This window comes from Pleuronectes platessa, chromosome 17 (assembly GCF_947347685.1).
Source record: "Pleuronectes platessa chromosome 17, fPlePla1.1, whole genome shotgun sequence".
NCBI classification, from domain to species: Eukaryota; Metazoa; Chordata; class Actinopteri; order Pleuronectiformes; family Pleuronectidae; genus Pleuronectes; species Pleuronectes platessa.
Genome location: NC_070642.1, coordinates 17,789,032 through 17,805,913, shown reverse-complemented (window position 1 = coordinate 17,805,913; position 16,882 = coordinate 17,789,032). Strand labels below are relative to the sequence as shown.

The 16,882-nt window shown below is 42.1% G+C and overlaps 1 protein-coding gene across 2 annotated transcripts in view; it reads right to left on the bottom strand.

Annotated features, from left to right (window-relative positions):
* The window catches only part of enpp1 (ectonucleotide pyrophosphatase/phosphodiesterase 1), a 34,166-nt gene that overhangs the window by 12,004 nt on the left and 5,280 nt on the right, over positions 1-16,882 (bottom strand). The window contains exons 3-10 of one of the 2 annotated variants that reach the window (XM_053445239.1): positions 7,970-8,023; positions 4,607-4,667; positions 2,725-2,822; positions 2,561-2,640; positions 1,340-1,459; positions 478-587; positions 323-388; positions 159-231 (exon numbers count right to left, since the gene is read on the bottom strand). In XM_053445239.1, coding sequence (XP_053301214.1) covers positions 159-231; positions 323-388; positions 478-587; positions 1,340-1,459; positions 2,561-2,640; positions 2,725-2,822; positions 4,607-4,667; positions 7,970-8,023 — 662 coding nt within the window. The remainder of the gene's footprint in view (positions 1-158; positions 232-322; positions 389-477; positions 588-1,339; positions 1,460-2,560; positions 2,641-2,724; positions 2,823-4,606; positions 4,668-7,969; positions 8,024-16,882) is intronic. The other variant, XM_053445240.1, reaches the window with a different exon arrangement.

Below are 16,882 nucleotides of genomic sequence, written 5' to 3'. Positions count from 1 at the left end.
CCGACAAGCAATTTGACGAGTATCTCAAACTGCAATGCTAAAGGTCAGAAACTAATGAATTAAGTTTCCCCTTAGGACTCATATTTTTATTCTGTCTGGGTTTGCTATTCCTTCAGATAATGAACAATCAGCTGATGGTTGCAGGTTGACTGACTGACCTCTTTGCTTCCTGGCCCATACCTATGTCCTGACGCGTCAGGTTCTTCCAGGTACAAAGTGTAGAAGTCGGGTCTAAAAATCAAACAAGGATTTAAGAGTTAAGTGCAGTGAACAGTGTTTTTCAATATTGACCCATTGTAATGAAAATAAAATCAAGTTATACCTTTTTCCTTCAGGTAAACTGAGCCATTCAAGCAGCGTCCCCACTCTGTCCTCAAAAGAAATGGTCCTGTGAAGCAAACCATGAGATTTATAAACAAATCAATACCATGACATTACACACCATCATTTAAATGTGTGTAACAGAACGTGACTTACCTATCATACAGCTTGTAGAAATTTGGATAGCTGCCGTTGATTTTAACGTCTGAGCCCGGCCAGAAAAAAGTTCCTGTTTTCAGTTTCTGATGCATGGCAGTGATCCAGAGCTGAGGGGAGGAAGAGGGAGATGAAGAGGAGAGGAACAGGAAGATGAGAGGAGATGGAAAGGAAAGGAAAGGAAAGAAAAGGAATGGAGAGACAAGGAAAGGAAAGTAAAGGAGAGGAACGGAGAGGAGGAAGAAAATAAAATAATATATAGTCTCATGATTAATTCAGAGACATAAACTGTACTCATTCATTCATCACAGTGTTTGGTCCATTAGGTAAATTTAATCCCTCACAGCCCGGGCAGGTCTAATGGAAATCCAACTCTATAATTCTATTATAAATAACAAATATCAATAACTAGTCGACTGATCAGACGTGACTTATTCATGCAGCAGGTTTAAATGCACATTGTGGCAGATGCACTTTGTTGCATTGGATCAACAGTCATTATGAAAGATTGGATTCCTGCAGAATCAAATCAATCAGCTGGATTAATTTATTCCTCCTTCCTCCTGGAAAGTGAGATTAGACGAACGCACGGTGCATTTTCAAGAGGAGAAGCCTGTCCCACTGTGAAGGATCGAGATTTAAGAGGCCTCCCGGTCCAATGGAAACCACGCAGCATCTAAACAAGCACCACTCGCAGCCCTCAGAAGCCGTCATTCAACACCGCGCCGTCCCTCATTATATCCAGCAGCTCGTTACGGAGAGAGATGATTCTAAACTGTGAAACTCGATCGCCAAAACAAAACAAGTGTCTCGTGCCGACGAATTACAGCCTTTCTTTACATATTTCCACAGATTCACTTACCGGCTCCCCTTGGTACCACTTAGGGTCGGATTTCTCCTCACTTTTCAAGCTGAAGAAAGCGTTGTGGGTCACGTCGTACATCTTGTTGTCCACGATCCCGTGAGACTCGGGAAAAAGACCCTGCAGGAATCGAGTCGGGGGGAAAACAAACACACAGTCAGGGCGAGCTGCTTTGATACTGTGATTACCTCCTCCTCTCCGATCCGAATCCAACCAAATATCACTGGGAGCCGCAGCAGTTTATTTTAATTGCAGGCTCCGTGCACCACCGACAGAGGTGAACTCCGCTCTCTAAGCCCCTTTAGTTTTGCTGTGGTTCACTTCACAAGCACATGTGAGCCATTAGGCCTCATCTCTCTGGGCCATCATGAAGAAAGACTACAATCGCGTGGAAAAGCCTCCACATAGAAACTGTAGGCTACAAACAGCAAGAGTGGGAAATAAGAAGTGAGTTTATTCAAGTACAATCTGAGGTATTTAAACAATATTTTATAACTCTAGTCCTATAATTACAGTACTTTTGACTTTTTCTTTACAGCTTGAGTAACTATCCCTTTTAAGGTTAGATCGGAAAAGCAAAGGATATTATTAGAATAAAATTAGTTCCACAGAACTTTGTTGTTCTTCTTTCCTACCCGTCTAATAATCATCTCACGACCTCTCCAAGCCCCAGGTTCAAAACTTGGTTAGACTCATTCCAGACGTATTTTAATATTTTAATCCAACGGCTAAAATAACTCAATATTTCACAAGCAACATATCAAAGTCAGAAAATGAATTCTTCTCTTTCTTCTCCCACTAATCATCTCATGACCACTCAGATTCATCTTGTGATCCGACCCCAGGGCACTGTCAATAATTGTTATAACCAGCTCCAACTCAGTAAAGATCAGATTACACACCTCAGCCACGGCTGGAGAATCATTGATTCTCAAAGTACAAATTTCTATCTATCCACATATAGAGACAAACAACAGAGTAATAGTACCTATACTCTGTAATGCAGTATATCATTCATGGGGGCCATGTATCTGCAGAAGTAATACTTTTTTACTCTATATTGTTGAAAACACTCCTGTACTTTTACCTGAGTAAGATTCTGAACCTCTTGGTCTGTGGTTTCTCTACAATGAGTTTTGTTCTTTCACCACTGACAAAACAAGTTTAACAGTTTTGCCATTTGTTTCCAATTTGTGTGATCCCTTGGGTTCAGAAACTTACAGTCACAATGCTGTAGTGGTTTGGAAAAGTCTTAGTGGGATAAACGGGCCTCATGTACGGTGTTGTGGCTCCAAGCTCTCCTGCAACACAATAAGTTTGAGTCAGACTGGGACGCAGTGGTAAACCATAGCAGAGCTGTGGAGTCAATGGTGTCTGCGACTTACGTAACTTGTTGATAACGGGGAGGTGGCTGCTCCGACTTGTCAGATACTCGGCTCGGAAACCGTCCAAGGACACGAGGATGAGGGGGGGCTTGGAGAAGCTGTGAGGGGGGATAGGAGAGGGAGAGAGAGAGAGAGAGAGAGAGAGAGAGAAGTTTAAAGTGTTTTTTAATGGAGGAGACAGGTGGGTTTATGAATGAGAATCACTCTGGCAGCGAGGAGGTAGTTTTGTACAGTCGGTCTGTGTGTCAGAGAACACAGAACAGCTCTTTGACTGAGAGGTGAAGAGCAGAGACCACACACACACACACAGACACACAGACACACACTGACGCACACCCACTAGAAGAAGAGAAGTGCGACTGATGATGAATCTGAGACTTCTACGACCATCAGCAGATTTATTTTGATACATGAAGTGAAATTTAACTCTGGTCTTTGTCACTGGGATGATTTTAAATTTTTAACTTCCTTTTCACGTTAAACAAGATTGTAACATCAGTTCTAACGGTTTTTGCGAGGCGAAGGCAAGTGGAAAATGTTATTTTGCTATCGACTCCAAAACAACGGTATCATATCAACCCTGATGCTAATATTTATTTTGTTCAAGTTGCATTAACAGAATGTTTAAGTCCTTAGAGAGTAAAGGAAAAAGCTGTAAACACCAGCACTTACATACAGTGAGAGTAAGTTGTTAGCAAACAGTCTAGTCAGCCAACACAGAGAAATGTTCACTTTATACAACTTTCTGGCAAATATTTATTTATTGGGTTCAACCCTCTTTGGAGAATAACATAAAACTCTAGCAGTTAAATACTGACTGTTTACCAGATCGGTTCTTTTTCTAAATAGAAATATTTAATAATATTACTCTCATCAAGAGGAATAAGGAGAACAAGTGTCATATAAAGAATTACTTTAGTTAGATTATAGAAAGAGGAATTAACAAAAAAAAAAAAACTAAATAATGAAGCCGGTAATGAGAATGAGAGACTTTTGTAAGAATAGCTTCATCAGAAGCCCCAGGTTCTCTTTTCCATAGAGTGATGTGTGTGTTTGGGTTCCTCCCTTCCCAAAAGCAGAAACACACACGAGACCAAATTCAGCCACACATGTCTGATTACACACAGCCGTTAGCTCAGTTTCAATAGAGACACTTACTTTTTTCCACTGAACCAAAACCATTGTAAAAAAAACAGTCATGTGTTTGAGTTATTTAAGCACTTCTCTCTATTTTTTGTTTTGGTGTTGTCGAGGTTAATTTTCCACAACTGCAACAAAGGCTCAATTGAGAATAACCATGGGATGACTAGTTTCAGTTTGAGTGGAAAAACATGATATCACACAAAGAGGAGGACGGGAGCTGGTGGGATCCAAACACAACCTGCTGAGATTTAAGGGGGGTTGTCCTTTTGAAAGCCAAATCAGATTTGAGGTATTTAAACAATATTTTATAACCCTCGTCCTCTAATTAAAGTACTTTTTACTTTTTCTTTACAGCTTTAGTTACCATCCCTTTTAAGGTTAGATCGGAGAAGCAAAGGATATTATTAGAATAACAAATTAATTCCACAGAACTAGGTTTTTCTTCTTTCCTACCCGGTTAACAATCATCTCACGACCTCTCCAAGTCCCAGGTTCAAAACTTGGTTACACCCATTCCAGAGTTATTTAAGCACCTCTAGCTATTTTTTTATTTTCCAGTGTTGTCACAGTTTATTTTCCACAACTGCAACAAAGGCTCAATTGAGGAAAACCGTGGGATGAATAGTTTCAGTTTGAGTGGAAAAACATGATATCACACAAAGAGGAGGACGGGAGCTGCTGGGATCCAAACAAGGACCAGATCCCAGATTACAGCTTTTAAACAAGAGTGTTGTGTTACCCAGGTGGACACTGTTGCTGCGTAGCTTCGTCGGCGAACGCCTGCAGCCACAGGGTCCCGTCTGCAGGAGAAGAAGAGTGTTGTCAGTGGCTTTCAGTACGAACAATGTGTTTCTCTGCACAGTCCTGATGCCAACAAACACACAATGACGTAATAAAAGGAAAGGACCCAGCCTTGTTGTAGACGATAACTTGTAAAAGATTGTGTTAGGAAGCCCACTTGCAATGAAACATGAGAGATGGGAACTCAGAGCACTCTGCCGCCTTTTAGTGTTTTATTGTTAGTTTCAGCTCATTCTTCTAATGTCTGCTTGTAGATTTTCAGTTTCAGCACAAAAGCCCCCAAATCCCACCGGACACTCCCTCCTGAGCTATAACCGGCAGAAAGACACAGTGAGCAACCGGCTGGTGAACATAGTTGAACATTTAGAGGCCGATTTCCTTCAGGAGCTGGTTGAGACCAAAACAGAGAAAAAAGAGCCCAGCCTCCTTCATGTTAGTGGAAACAAAAAACTATGCATCAAATAGATTTTTCAAATTTCTGTCATTTTAGGTAGTTTCCCCCCCCCCCCCGACTGATTTTCATCCAACTGCTAATTTTGATGCTATTAAAACAATTGGATCTATCAGCAGAACCCTGGAAAGTGCAAGATGACAGCGCCTATATCTGGGATGGTCTTATTTTCTGAGCAATGAAAGGAATAGGAGATGAGTTGTCCGTCTTTACAAAGCCTACAAATTAGTTTAAGTAGGTATATCAACTAAAAAGGTCAAAGGTCACAGGCCAAATAAATGAGTAACAGTATTTCAGGTTTAAAATGCTTGACAACTCGGCCTCTATAACATTTAATCTACCAATAAGATGCTGAAAACTCCTTTAGCGTTCTTCACCAGGACTGTGTCGCTGCCAACAGAACCAAAGGGCTCCACATCTGGGTGTTTGATGTTGAATAAATGGGATTGTTGAAATATTTGAGTGGCATGAGGCAGGATGTGAAAGTATTTCCGCATATTCATCAGATGACTAAAGACAGAGGATGAATGTTTTCCGGGGGTTTCCGTGAGCACAACGACTCTGTGGACCACATGAGTATATCACGTAATACGGCTCAGAAAGAAAAAAACCTCAACGGATAAACAGAAATGACTGAATCAGGTTTGGTGCTGGACAACATGTGTTGGCGCACCATAGAAAACATCTGGACTTTGTTGTCAGGGAAACAAAACAGGGATAAAAACACTATAGTTGTTATCTCTGAAAAGGAGTGTGATTGTCTAACTTGACCACATATTTCACAAAAATGAAAAAATTGATTTACAGGTTTGTTATAATCGGTATCGTGTTTCTGAAAACCTGACAAATTCAAGATCAATATTTACTTTGCATTTAGCTCCGATATCATCTTCAACAACTCCTGAGGGACACGTGTACAGTAAATAATATTATCTCACAGCTAAATGCTAAAATTTTTGTCGTACACACACAATCTTGGCGGCTGTCAGCAAGAATCTGAGCACTAGGTCCCATCAGGCCAAGACAAACAAATATGTTACCACATTAACTTACTTATCTAGGTTAAAACAGGTCAGATAGTTTCACTGATAACAGCTGCTCCTGCTACAGGAAATGATGGTGATGAAATTGGTGAGATTAACTGGAGATAAAAAACTAAATTAGCTCCTCAACCCAACAGCCCAGATCACCTGGGTCCTCTGACCAGAGCTTACTTCAATGTGCCTGTTTAAAAACATACAGGGGACTGTGCTTTAGAAGTGTAGAAGCTTTGGCCCCAACATTATCGACCGCTCTTTAACGTTCTGCATTATCTGTTGAAGTCTTTCAAGAACAACTGAAAACCTTTTTATTGTGCATATATTTATTCTGCATTACTACTTTCTGATGTTCTTCTATTTTTGTGAAGCTCTTGGCGTTGAAAAATGGGATTGCTCACACACTGCGACTACTTAAATAAATAAAGAGAACAGATCCTCTATTGGAAGCAGCTCCTGGACCATTTTGAACCAACTGTGTCTTTTAAAAACTCTTCCCACAGACAAGGTGACTCCACCAGGGCAGCTCCGGGCCTCCTCTTTCACCTCCCAGCAGCTGCCTTCCCAACACATCCGTCAAGTCCGCTGCTGACTGGACACATGACAGAGGGAGTCTTAGCATGTTGCTGAGAAAGCCCCCCCCCTACACCCCCCCCCTCGCCGCCCCTCCAGGCCAGCAGTGTGGTTTGGACCAGGCAGGGGGATGCTCCGCAGGAAAACCCGCTCTCAGCATTTTTGCACCACTCGCTCTCAGCCTCCGGGGAGAAGTCGAGTTCTTCTGGGTTATTTGCATTTCTTTTAATCTGCCTCCAAAGACGTTAGAGAGAAAGATTATAAAAGATGGGGAAGTTCCAAGGCTCCATAGATGTGATAAACAACGAGCCTGCATGAGCTTTAAAAACGTCTTCTCCCCATATGGCTTTCATGTCAGCCTGCAAGGAAATATAAGTTAAAGGGGGGATATGCCACCGCAGCAGAGAGAGAGCGCCCCACCCAGGCGGGGGACAGCTGCCCACAGTCACCACGGCTGCCCCGGAGGGCTGTCATGGCATCGCGGTTTCCAACAAAGAGCACACTGAGATGCCACTGCCCACATCTAACCAGAGGGAATGTATAGCTGCAGAGAACACGCCAACCCGGGGTGAACATTCCTGCCTCTCTCCAAATCTGCACTCATGACGTATTTTGGAAAAAAGCAGAGGAAAAAAGAAACCACCACCCTGAGAGAGAAACATGTGAACAAATCCTATTCACTCTCACATTGACCTCTGGGGCTTTAGATCCCCCGTCACTGCTGCTCTTTACTCCCACGTTCAGAGTTTTCTGAGGGACGTCAACAGGCTGCACGGAGGTGGATTTGCCCAGACAGCAGGTTTGTGGCCTCACAGCAGCAACACGTGGGGCTTGTTTGTACCTTGACCCAGCTGAACATGTAGAGTGGGCCTTTTCACGAGCCTCTCCTGAACCCTAATCGGAGGGAGGTTATTTCTGTCTGTCTCGCCGCTGCAGCCGAGGTATTTTCACACATGAGTGAGTCGAGGAGTCGAAAACCAAACCTCACGGGACAATAAATCAAATGTGGAATCTCTGATATTTACACGAGGGAACGGATGAGCAGTTATTTATACATCAGTGTTTTGGCTGTTTTATCACAATAAAGCAAAAAATGAAATATGATATTGTGATCTTTGTGTATGGGCAAAACTGGTGTTTGTTTTGCTGTAAATTAAAGTGATTGTTTTTATGTTTATTTGTATTTGTTTTTCAAGTTTAACCAGTTTTTAGTGTAGAAAAATAGCAGTAGAAAACCTACTTATGGGGTATTTGTTGGTTGGCTGCAGTGTCCCTTCATTTTCCGTCAACATCTCTATTGAGGAAGGCAACCAAATATAACTAGGGCTACGTTGTAGCACTTGCGGGCCCGAGCACCCGCACGTTGAAGCCTGTTGCGGTCGGTGGAGAGAGCGATCGATGACCAAGCGCACATCATCGATCGAGCATGCACTTCTCCACGTTGCATGCGTTTTGCGCTCTGCGGCAGTAGGTTTGCCAGTAGGTGGCGCCATCACTATTATTACGCACAGACATATATATCTGTTCATGTAGGCGCTCTGATGTAGCGTGAGCAATTTTGTGTCAATTGGACAATGTTAACACAACTTAATTTTCACACTGATCAGTAGGTGGCGCTATGACCCTGAACTAATATTTATATGTGGAGCTGTTCAGATCAGTATTGTGATCATAGGTCAGTAGTTTGGAGCCGGTTGGATAATGCAGAGTGGATTAACAAAGTACTTCCTGTTTCCTGGCGAATCAGTAGGTGGCGCTATGACACTGAGGAAATATTGACACATAGAGCTGTTCAGGCTTGTACTCTTATCATGTGACAGAAGTTTGGTAGTGATAGGACAATGCACAGTGGACTTATGAGAACATCGTGTCCTTTGGCGAAGGATGATCCTTCGCCGCACCTCAACGTTTAAATGGTTTGAGGAAATGTCACAATTCTGACCTTGATTCAATGACTTGACTGAGCTCATTTGAGCTGTATATCTTAAAGCAGCCAAGAGCAGTTCATCAAAGTATAAAACATGACACTTCCTGTTACCACCAGGGGGCGCTGTGATTTCAAGTCATTATTTCTGTGTAGATGTCATCAAGCCGGAGTTCTTGTCTTGCATGTCTAGTTTGGACTTGATTGGACAATGTATGTTCGAGATACAGATGCTCGTGTTTTGATGGCGTTTAATCAAACTCAAGACGCCACGCCACGGTCACACGGTGTGACGAAAGGTCAATCTCTTAATCACTTTTTATCTCCATCTTGTTGTGATGGCACTGATCTTAATTTGAAGTTAATCTGATGAAAGCCCTGGGACAAGTGCATCAAGTAAAAATGTGGAATATGGAAAAAAAATGGCCACTTAATCCAAAATGGCGGCCTCCCTGTTTGGTCAAGCATACCTATCCAAGATATTTTTTTGTTTGTTATGAAACGACACATGTCCCGATAGATTTGTATAAATGTCGGCCATCGTAGTGCCGGGGTTGCCCTATAGGGGGCGCTGGTCAGTTTTTTTGCCACGCCCATTTCTTAAAACCATATGAATATCTTCAGGGGGGGGCTGTTGTTACACACATGTAGTTTGAGAGAGATAGAATCATGAACACTGAAGTTACAGCAATTTCGTGTTTCACGGCGAGTTGATGAACTTTAATGCCACGCCATTCATATGGCGTTTGACGAAAAGTCACGGTAATCTTATGTCTTCATTGTCAATGTCTTGGGACCCATTTGATACAGTTTGACATGGTTGAGGTCAGTGGATGAGGAGAAATTCATCCAAGTGTAAGACAAGCAAAAAACAAGACATTTCCTGTTGCCACCAGGGGGCGCTGCGGTTTTAAGTCATCATTTATGCATAGATGTCATCAGGCGGGGACTATTGTCTTACATGTCTAGTTTGGACTTGATTGGAACATGTATGTCCGAGATACAGATGCCCGTGTTTTGATGGCGTGTAACCAATTTTTAACGCCATGCCACGGTCACACGGTGTGATAAAAAAAAAATCTCTCAATCATTTTTTATCTCCATCTTGTTGTGATGACACTCATCTGAATTTGAAGTTGATCTGATGAAAGCCCTGGGACAAGTACGTAAAAGTAAAAATGTGGGATATTGCCAAAATGGCCACTAAAAGCAAAATGGCGGACTTCCTGTTGCGTTTTTCATAATGCTCCATGAGACTTTTTTTCATGACTGGTCACGATACACCTATATCCAGATTTTGATGAAAATCCGTTATGTGGAAACCTAGGGGCTGGTTCCAGGGGGCGCTGTAGAGCCATTTTGCCACGCCCAATTCCAATTACTCCAGAATACTAAAATATCCGCAGACCTTGAATTTCCTGCAAAGTTTCATAACTTTTTGAGCATATCTAGACCCTGAAAAAGCCCCCCAAAGGGAAATAATAATAATAATAATAATAATAATAATAATAATAATAATAAAAATCCTTACAGATTCAATAGGGCCTCTCACCATTCGGTGCTCGGGCCCTAACTAGGGCTACGTTGTAGCACTTGCGGGCCCGAGCACCCGCACGTGGAAGCCTGTTGCGGTCGGTGGAGAGAGCGATCGATGACCAAGCGCACATCATCGATCGAGCATGCACTTCTCCACGTTGCATGCGTTTTGCGCTCTGCGGCAGTAGGTTTGCCAGTAGGTGGCGCCATCACTATTATTACGCACAGACATATATATCTGTTCATGTAGGCGCTCTGATGTAGCGTGAGCAATTTTGTGTCAATTGGACAATGTTAACACAACTTAATTTTCACACTGATCAGTAGGTGGCGCTATGACCCTGAACTAATATTTATATGTGGAGCTGTTCAGATCAGTATTGTGATCATAGGTCAGTAGTTTGGAGCCGGTTGGATAATGCAGAGTGGATTAACAAAGTACTTCCTGTTTCCTGGCGAATCAGTAGGTGGCGCTATGACACTGAGGAAATATTGACACATAGAGCTGTTCAGGCTTGTACTCTTATCATGTGACAGAAGTTTGGTAGTGATAGGACAATGCACAGTGGAGTTATGATAACATCGTGTCCTTTGGCGAAGGAAAATCCTTCGCCGCACATCAATGTTTACACGGTTTGAGGAAACATCACAATTCTGACCTTGATTCAATGACTTGACTGATCTGATTTGAGCTGTATATCGTAAATCAGCCAGGAGCAGTTCATCAAAGTATAAAACATGTCACTTCCTGTAGCCACCAGGGGGCGCTGTAATTTCAAGTCATAATTTCTGTGTAGATGTCATCAGGATGGCACCCTTGTCTTACATGTCTAGTTTGGACTCGATTGGACAATGTATGTCCGAGATACAGAACCTCGTGTTTTGATGGCGTTTAATCAAACTCAAGACGCCACGCCACGGTCACACGGTGTGACGAAAGGTCAATCTCTTAATCACTTTTTATCTCCATCTTGTTGTGATGGCACTGATCTTAATTTGAAGTTAATCTGATGAAAGCCCTGGGACAAGTGCATCAAGTAAAAATGTGGAATATGGAAAAAAAATGGCCACTTAATCCAAAATGGCGGCCTCCCTGTTTGGTCAAGCATACCTATCCAAGATATTTTTTTGTTTGTTATGAAACGACACATGTCCCGATAGATTTGTATAAATGTCGGCCATCGTAGTGCCGGGGTTGCCCTATAGGGGGCGCTGGTCAGTTTTTTTGCCACGCCCATTTCTTAAAACCATATGAATATCTTCAGGGGGGGGCTGTTGTTACACACATGTAGTTTGAGAGAGATAGAATCATGAACACTGAAGTTACAGCAATTTCGTGTTTCACGGCGAGTTGATGAACTTTAATGCCACGCCATTCATATGGCGTTTGACGAAAAGTCACGGTAATCTTATGTCTTCATTCTCAATGTCTTGGGACCCATTTGATACAGTTTGACATGGTTGAGGTCAGTGGATGAGGAGAAATTCATCCAAGTGTAAGACAAGCAAAAAACAAGACATTTCCTGTTGCCACCAGGGGGCGCTGCGGTTTTAAGTCATCATTTATGCATAGATGTCATCAGGCGGGGACTATTGTCTTACATGTCTAGTTTGGACTTGATTGGAACATGTATGTCCGAGATACAGATGCCCGTGTTTTGATGGCGTGTAACCAATTTTTAACGCCATGCCACGGTCACACGGTGTGATAAAAAAAAAATCCCTCAATCATTTTTTATCTCCATCTTGTTGTGATGACACTCATCTGAATTTGAAGTTGATCTGATGAAAGCCCTGGGACAAGTACGTAAAAGTAAAAATGTGGGATATTGCCAAAATGGCCACTAAAAGCAAAATGGCGGACTTCCTGTTGCGTTTTTCATAATGCTCCATGAGACTTTTTTTCATGACTGGTCACGATACAACTATATCCAGATTTTGATGAAAATCCGTTATGTGGAAACCTAGGGGCTGGTTCCAGGGGGCGCTGTAGAGCCATTTTGCCACGCCCAATTCCAATTACTCCAGAATACTAAAATATCCGCAGACCTTGAATTTCCTGCAAAGTTTCATAACTTTTTGAGCATGTCTAGACCCTGAAAAAGCCCCCCAAAGGGAAATAATAATAATAATAATAATAATAATAATAATAATAATAATAATAATAATAATAATAATAAAAATCCTTACAGATTCAATAGGGCCTCTCACCATTCGGTGCTCGGGCCCTAATAATAAAAATCCTTACAATTTCAATAGGGCCTCTCACCTTTCGGTGCTCGGGCCCTAATTATATGTGGAGCTGTTCAGATCAGTATTGTGATCATAGGTCAGTAGTTTGGAGCCGGTTGGATAATGCAGAGTGGATTAACAAAGTACTTCCTGTTTCCTGGCGAATCAGTAGGTGGCGCTATGACACTGAGGAAATATTGACACATAGAGCTGTTCAGGCTTGTACTCTTATCATGTGACAGAAGTTTGGTAGTGATAGGACAATGCACAGTGGAGTTATGATAACATCGTGTCCTTTGGCGAAGGAAAATCCTTCGCCGCACATCAATGTTTACACGGTTTGAGGAAACATCACAATTCTGACCTTGAATCAATGACTTGACTGATCTGATTTGAGCTGTATATCGTAAATCAGCCAGGAGCAGTTCATCAAAGTATAAAACATGTCACTTCCTGTAGCCACCAGGGGGCGCTGTAATTTCAAGTCATAATTTCTGTGTAGATGTCATCAGGATGGCACCCTTGTCTTACATGTCTAGTTTGGACTCGATTGGACAATGTATGTCCGAGATACAGAACCTCGTGTTTTGATGGCGTTTAATCAAACTCAAGACGCCACGCCACGGTCACACGGTGTGACGAAAGGTCAATCTCTTAATCACTTTTTATCTCCATCTTGTTGTGATGGCACTGATCTTAATTTGAAGTTAATCTGATGAAAGCCCTGGGACAAGTGCATCAAGTAAAAATGTGGAATATGGAAAAAAAATGGCCACTTAATCCAAAATGGCGGCCTCCCTGTTTGGTCAAGCATACCTATCCAAGATATTTTTTTGTTTGTTATGAAACGACACATGTCCCGATAGATTTGTATAAATGTCGGCCATCGTAGTGCCGGGGTTGCCCTATAGGGGGCGCTGGTCAGTTTTTTTGCCACGCCCATTTCTTAAAACCATATGAATATCTTCAGGGGGGGGCTGTTGTTACACACATGTAGTTTGAGAGAGATAGAATCATGAACACTGAAGTTACAGCAATTTCGTGTTTCACGGCGAGTTGATGAACTTTAATGCCACGCCATTCATATGGCGTTTGACGAAAAGTCACGGTAATCTTATGTCTTCATTCTCAATGTCTTGGGACCCATTTGATACAGTTTGACATGGTTGAGGTCAGTGGATGAGGAGAAATTCATCCAAGTGTAAGACAAGCAAAAAACAAGACATTTCCTGTTGCCACCAGGGGGCGCTGCGGTTTTAAGTCATCATTTATGCATAGATGTCATCAGGCGGGGACTATTGTCTTACATGTCTAGTTTGGACTTGATTGGAACATGTATGTCCGAGATACAGATGCCCGTGTTTTGATGGCGTGTAACCAATTTTTAACGCCATGCCACGGTCACACGGTGTGATAAAAAAAAAATCCCTCAATCATTTTTTATCTCCATCTTGTTGTGATGACACTCATCTGAATTTGAAGTTGATCTGATGAAAGCCCTGGGACAAGTACGTAAAAGTAAAAATGTGGGATATTGCCAAAATGGCCACTAAAAGCAAAATGGCGGACTTCCTGTTGCGTTTTTCATAATGCTCCATGAGACTTTTTTTCATGACTGGTCACGATACAACTATATCCAGATTTTGATGAAAATCCGTTATGTGGAAACCTAGGGGCTGGTTCCAGGGGGCGCTGTAGAGCCATTTTGCCACGCCCAATTCCAATTACTCCAGAATACTAAAATATCCGCAGACCTTGAATTTCCTGCAAAGTTTCATAACTTTTTGAGCATGTCTAGACCCTGAAAAAGCCCCCCAAAGGGAAATAATAATAATAATAATAATAATAATAATAATAATAATAATAATAACTAGGGCTACGTTGTAGCACTTGCGGGCCCGAGCACCCGCACGTTGAAGCCTGTTGCGGTCGGTGGAGAGAGCGATCGATGACCAAGCGCACATCATCGATCGAGCATGCACTTCTCCACGTTAAATGCGTTTTGCGCTCTGCAGCAGTAGGTTTGCCAGTAGGTGGCGCCATCACTATTATTACGCACAGACATATATATCTGTTCATGTAGGCGCTCTGATGTAGCGTGAGCAATTTTGTGTCAATCGGACAATGTTAACACAACTTAATTTTCACACTGATCAGTAGGTGGCGCTCTGACCCTGAACTAATATTTATATGTGGAGCTGTTCAGATCAGTATTGTGATCATAGGTCAGTAGTTTGGAGCCGGTTGGATAATGCAGAGTGGATTAACAAAGTACTTCCTGTTTCCTGGCGAATCAGTAGGTGGCGCTATGACAATGAGGAAATATTGACACATAGAGCTGTTCAGGCTTGTACTCTTATCATGTGACAGAAGTTTGGTAGTGATAGGACAATGCACAGTGGACTTATGAAAACATCGTGTCCTTTGGCGAAGGATGATCCTTCGCCGCACCTCAATGTTTAAATGGTTTGAGGAAATGTCATAATTCTGACCTTGATTCAATGACTTGACTGAGCTCATTTGAGCTGTATATCTTAAAGCAGTCAGGAGCAGTTCATCAAAGAATAAAACATGTCACTTCCTGTAGCCACCAGGGGGCGCTGTAGTTTCAAGTCATAATTTCTGTGTAGATGTCATCAGGATGGCACCCTTGTCTTACATGTCTAGTTTGGACTCGATTGGACAATGTATGTCCGAGATACAGAACCTCGTGTTTTGATGGCGTTTAATCAAACTCAAGACGCCACGCCACGGTCACACGGTGTGACGAAAGGTCAATCTCTTAATCACTTTTTATCTCCATCTTGTTGTGATGGCACTGATCTTAATTTGAAGTTAATCTGATGAAAGCCCTGGGACAAGTGCATCAAGTAAAAATGTGGAATATGGAAAAAAAATGGCCACTTAATCCAAAATGGCGGCCTCCCTGTTTGGTCAAGCATACCTATCCAAGATATTTTTTTGTTTGTTATGAAACGACACATGTCCCGATAGATTTGTATAAATGTCGGCCATCGTAGTGCCGGGGTTGCCCTATAGGGGGCGCTGGTCAGTTTTTTTGCCACGCCCATTTCTTAAAACCATATGAATATCTTCAGGGGGGGGCTGTTGTTACACACATGTAGTTTGAGAGAGATAGAATCATGAACACTGAAGTTACAGCAATTTCGTGTTTCACGGCGAGTTGATGAACTTTAATGCAACGCCATTCATATGGCGTTTGACGAAAAGTCACGGTAATCTTATGTCTTCATTGTCAATGTCTTGGGACCCATTTGATACAGTTTGACATGGTTGAGGTCAGTGGATGAGGAGAAATTCATCCAAGTGTAAGACAAGCAAAAAACAAGACATTTCCTGTTGCCACCAGGGGGCGCTGCGGTTTTAAGTCATCATTTATGCATAGATGTCATCAGGCGGGGACTATTGTCTTACATGTCTAGTTTGGACTTGATTGGAACATGTATGTCCGAGATACAGATGCCCGTGTTTTGATGGCGTGTAACCAATTTTTAACGCCATGCCACGGTCACACGGTGTGATAAAAAAAAAATCCCTCAATCATTTTTTATCTCCATCTTGTTGTGATGACACTCATCTGAATTTGAAGTTGATCTGATGAAAGCCCTGGGACAAGTACGTAAAAGTAAAAATGTGGGATATTGCCAAAATGGCCACTAAAAGCAAAATGGCGGACTTCCTGTTGCGTTTTTCATAATGCTCCATGAGACTTTTTTTCATGACTGGTCACGATACACCTATATCCAGATTTTGATGAAAATCCGTTATGTGGAAACCTAGGGGCTGGTTCCAGGGGGCGCTGTAGAGCCATTTTGCCATGCCCAATTCCAATTACTCCAGAATACTAAAATATCCGCAGACCTTGAATTTCCTGCAAAGTTTCATAACTTTTTGAGCATGTCTAGACCCTGAAAAAGCCCCCCAAAGGGAAATAATAATAATAATAATAATAAAAATCCTTACAGATTCAATAGGGCCTCTCACCATTCGGTGCTCGGGCCCTAATAATAATAATAATAATAATAAAAATCCTTACAGATTCAATAGGGCCTCTCACCATTCGGTGCTCGGGCCCTAATAATAAAAATCCTTACAATTTCAATAGGGCCTCTCACCTTTCGGTGCTCGGGCCCTAATAATAAACTTGATTTAAATAGCAGTTAAATTACAAGAACAGCAATCAAAACAAGAGGGAGATAGTCATAACACATATGTCAAACATTCATTGATGCTTAGCTATAAACAAAGTTTTAGGAATTGATTTAAAAGACACTAAGGATGTGTGAGGATTCTCAGATCTACTGCAGAAAAGCTGGAAGTATAGTTTTCCACCACTAGGGGTGCAGAGGAGCAGCGTTCTGAGGAGCGGGTCCCCGAGTATTTCGAGTATTTCGAGCACGTCAACAAGGACAAGAGAGCGAGCTGTGATACTCAGTCCTA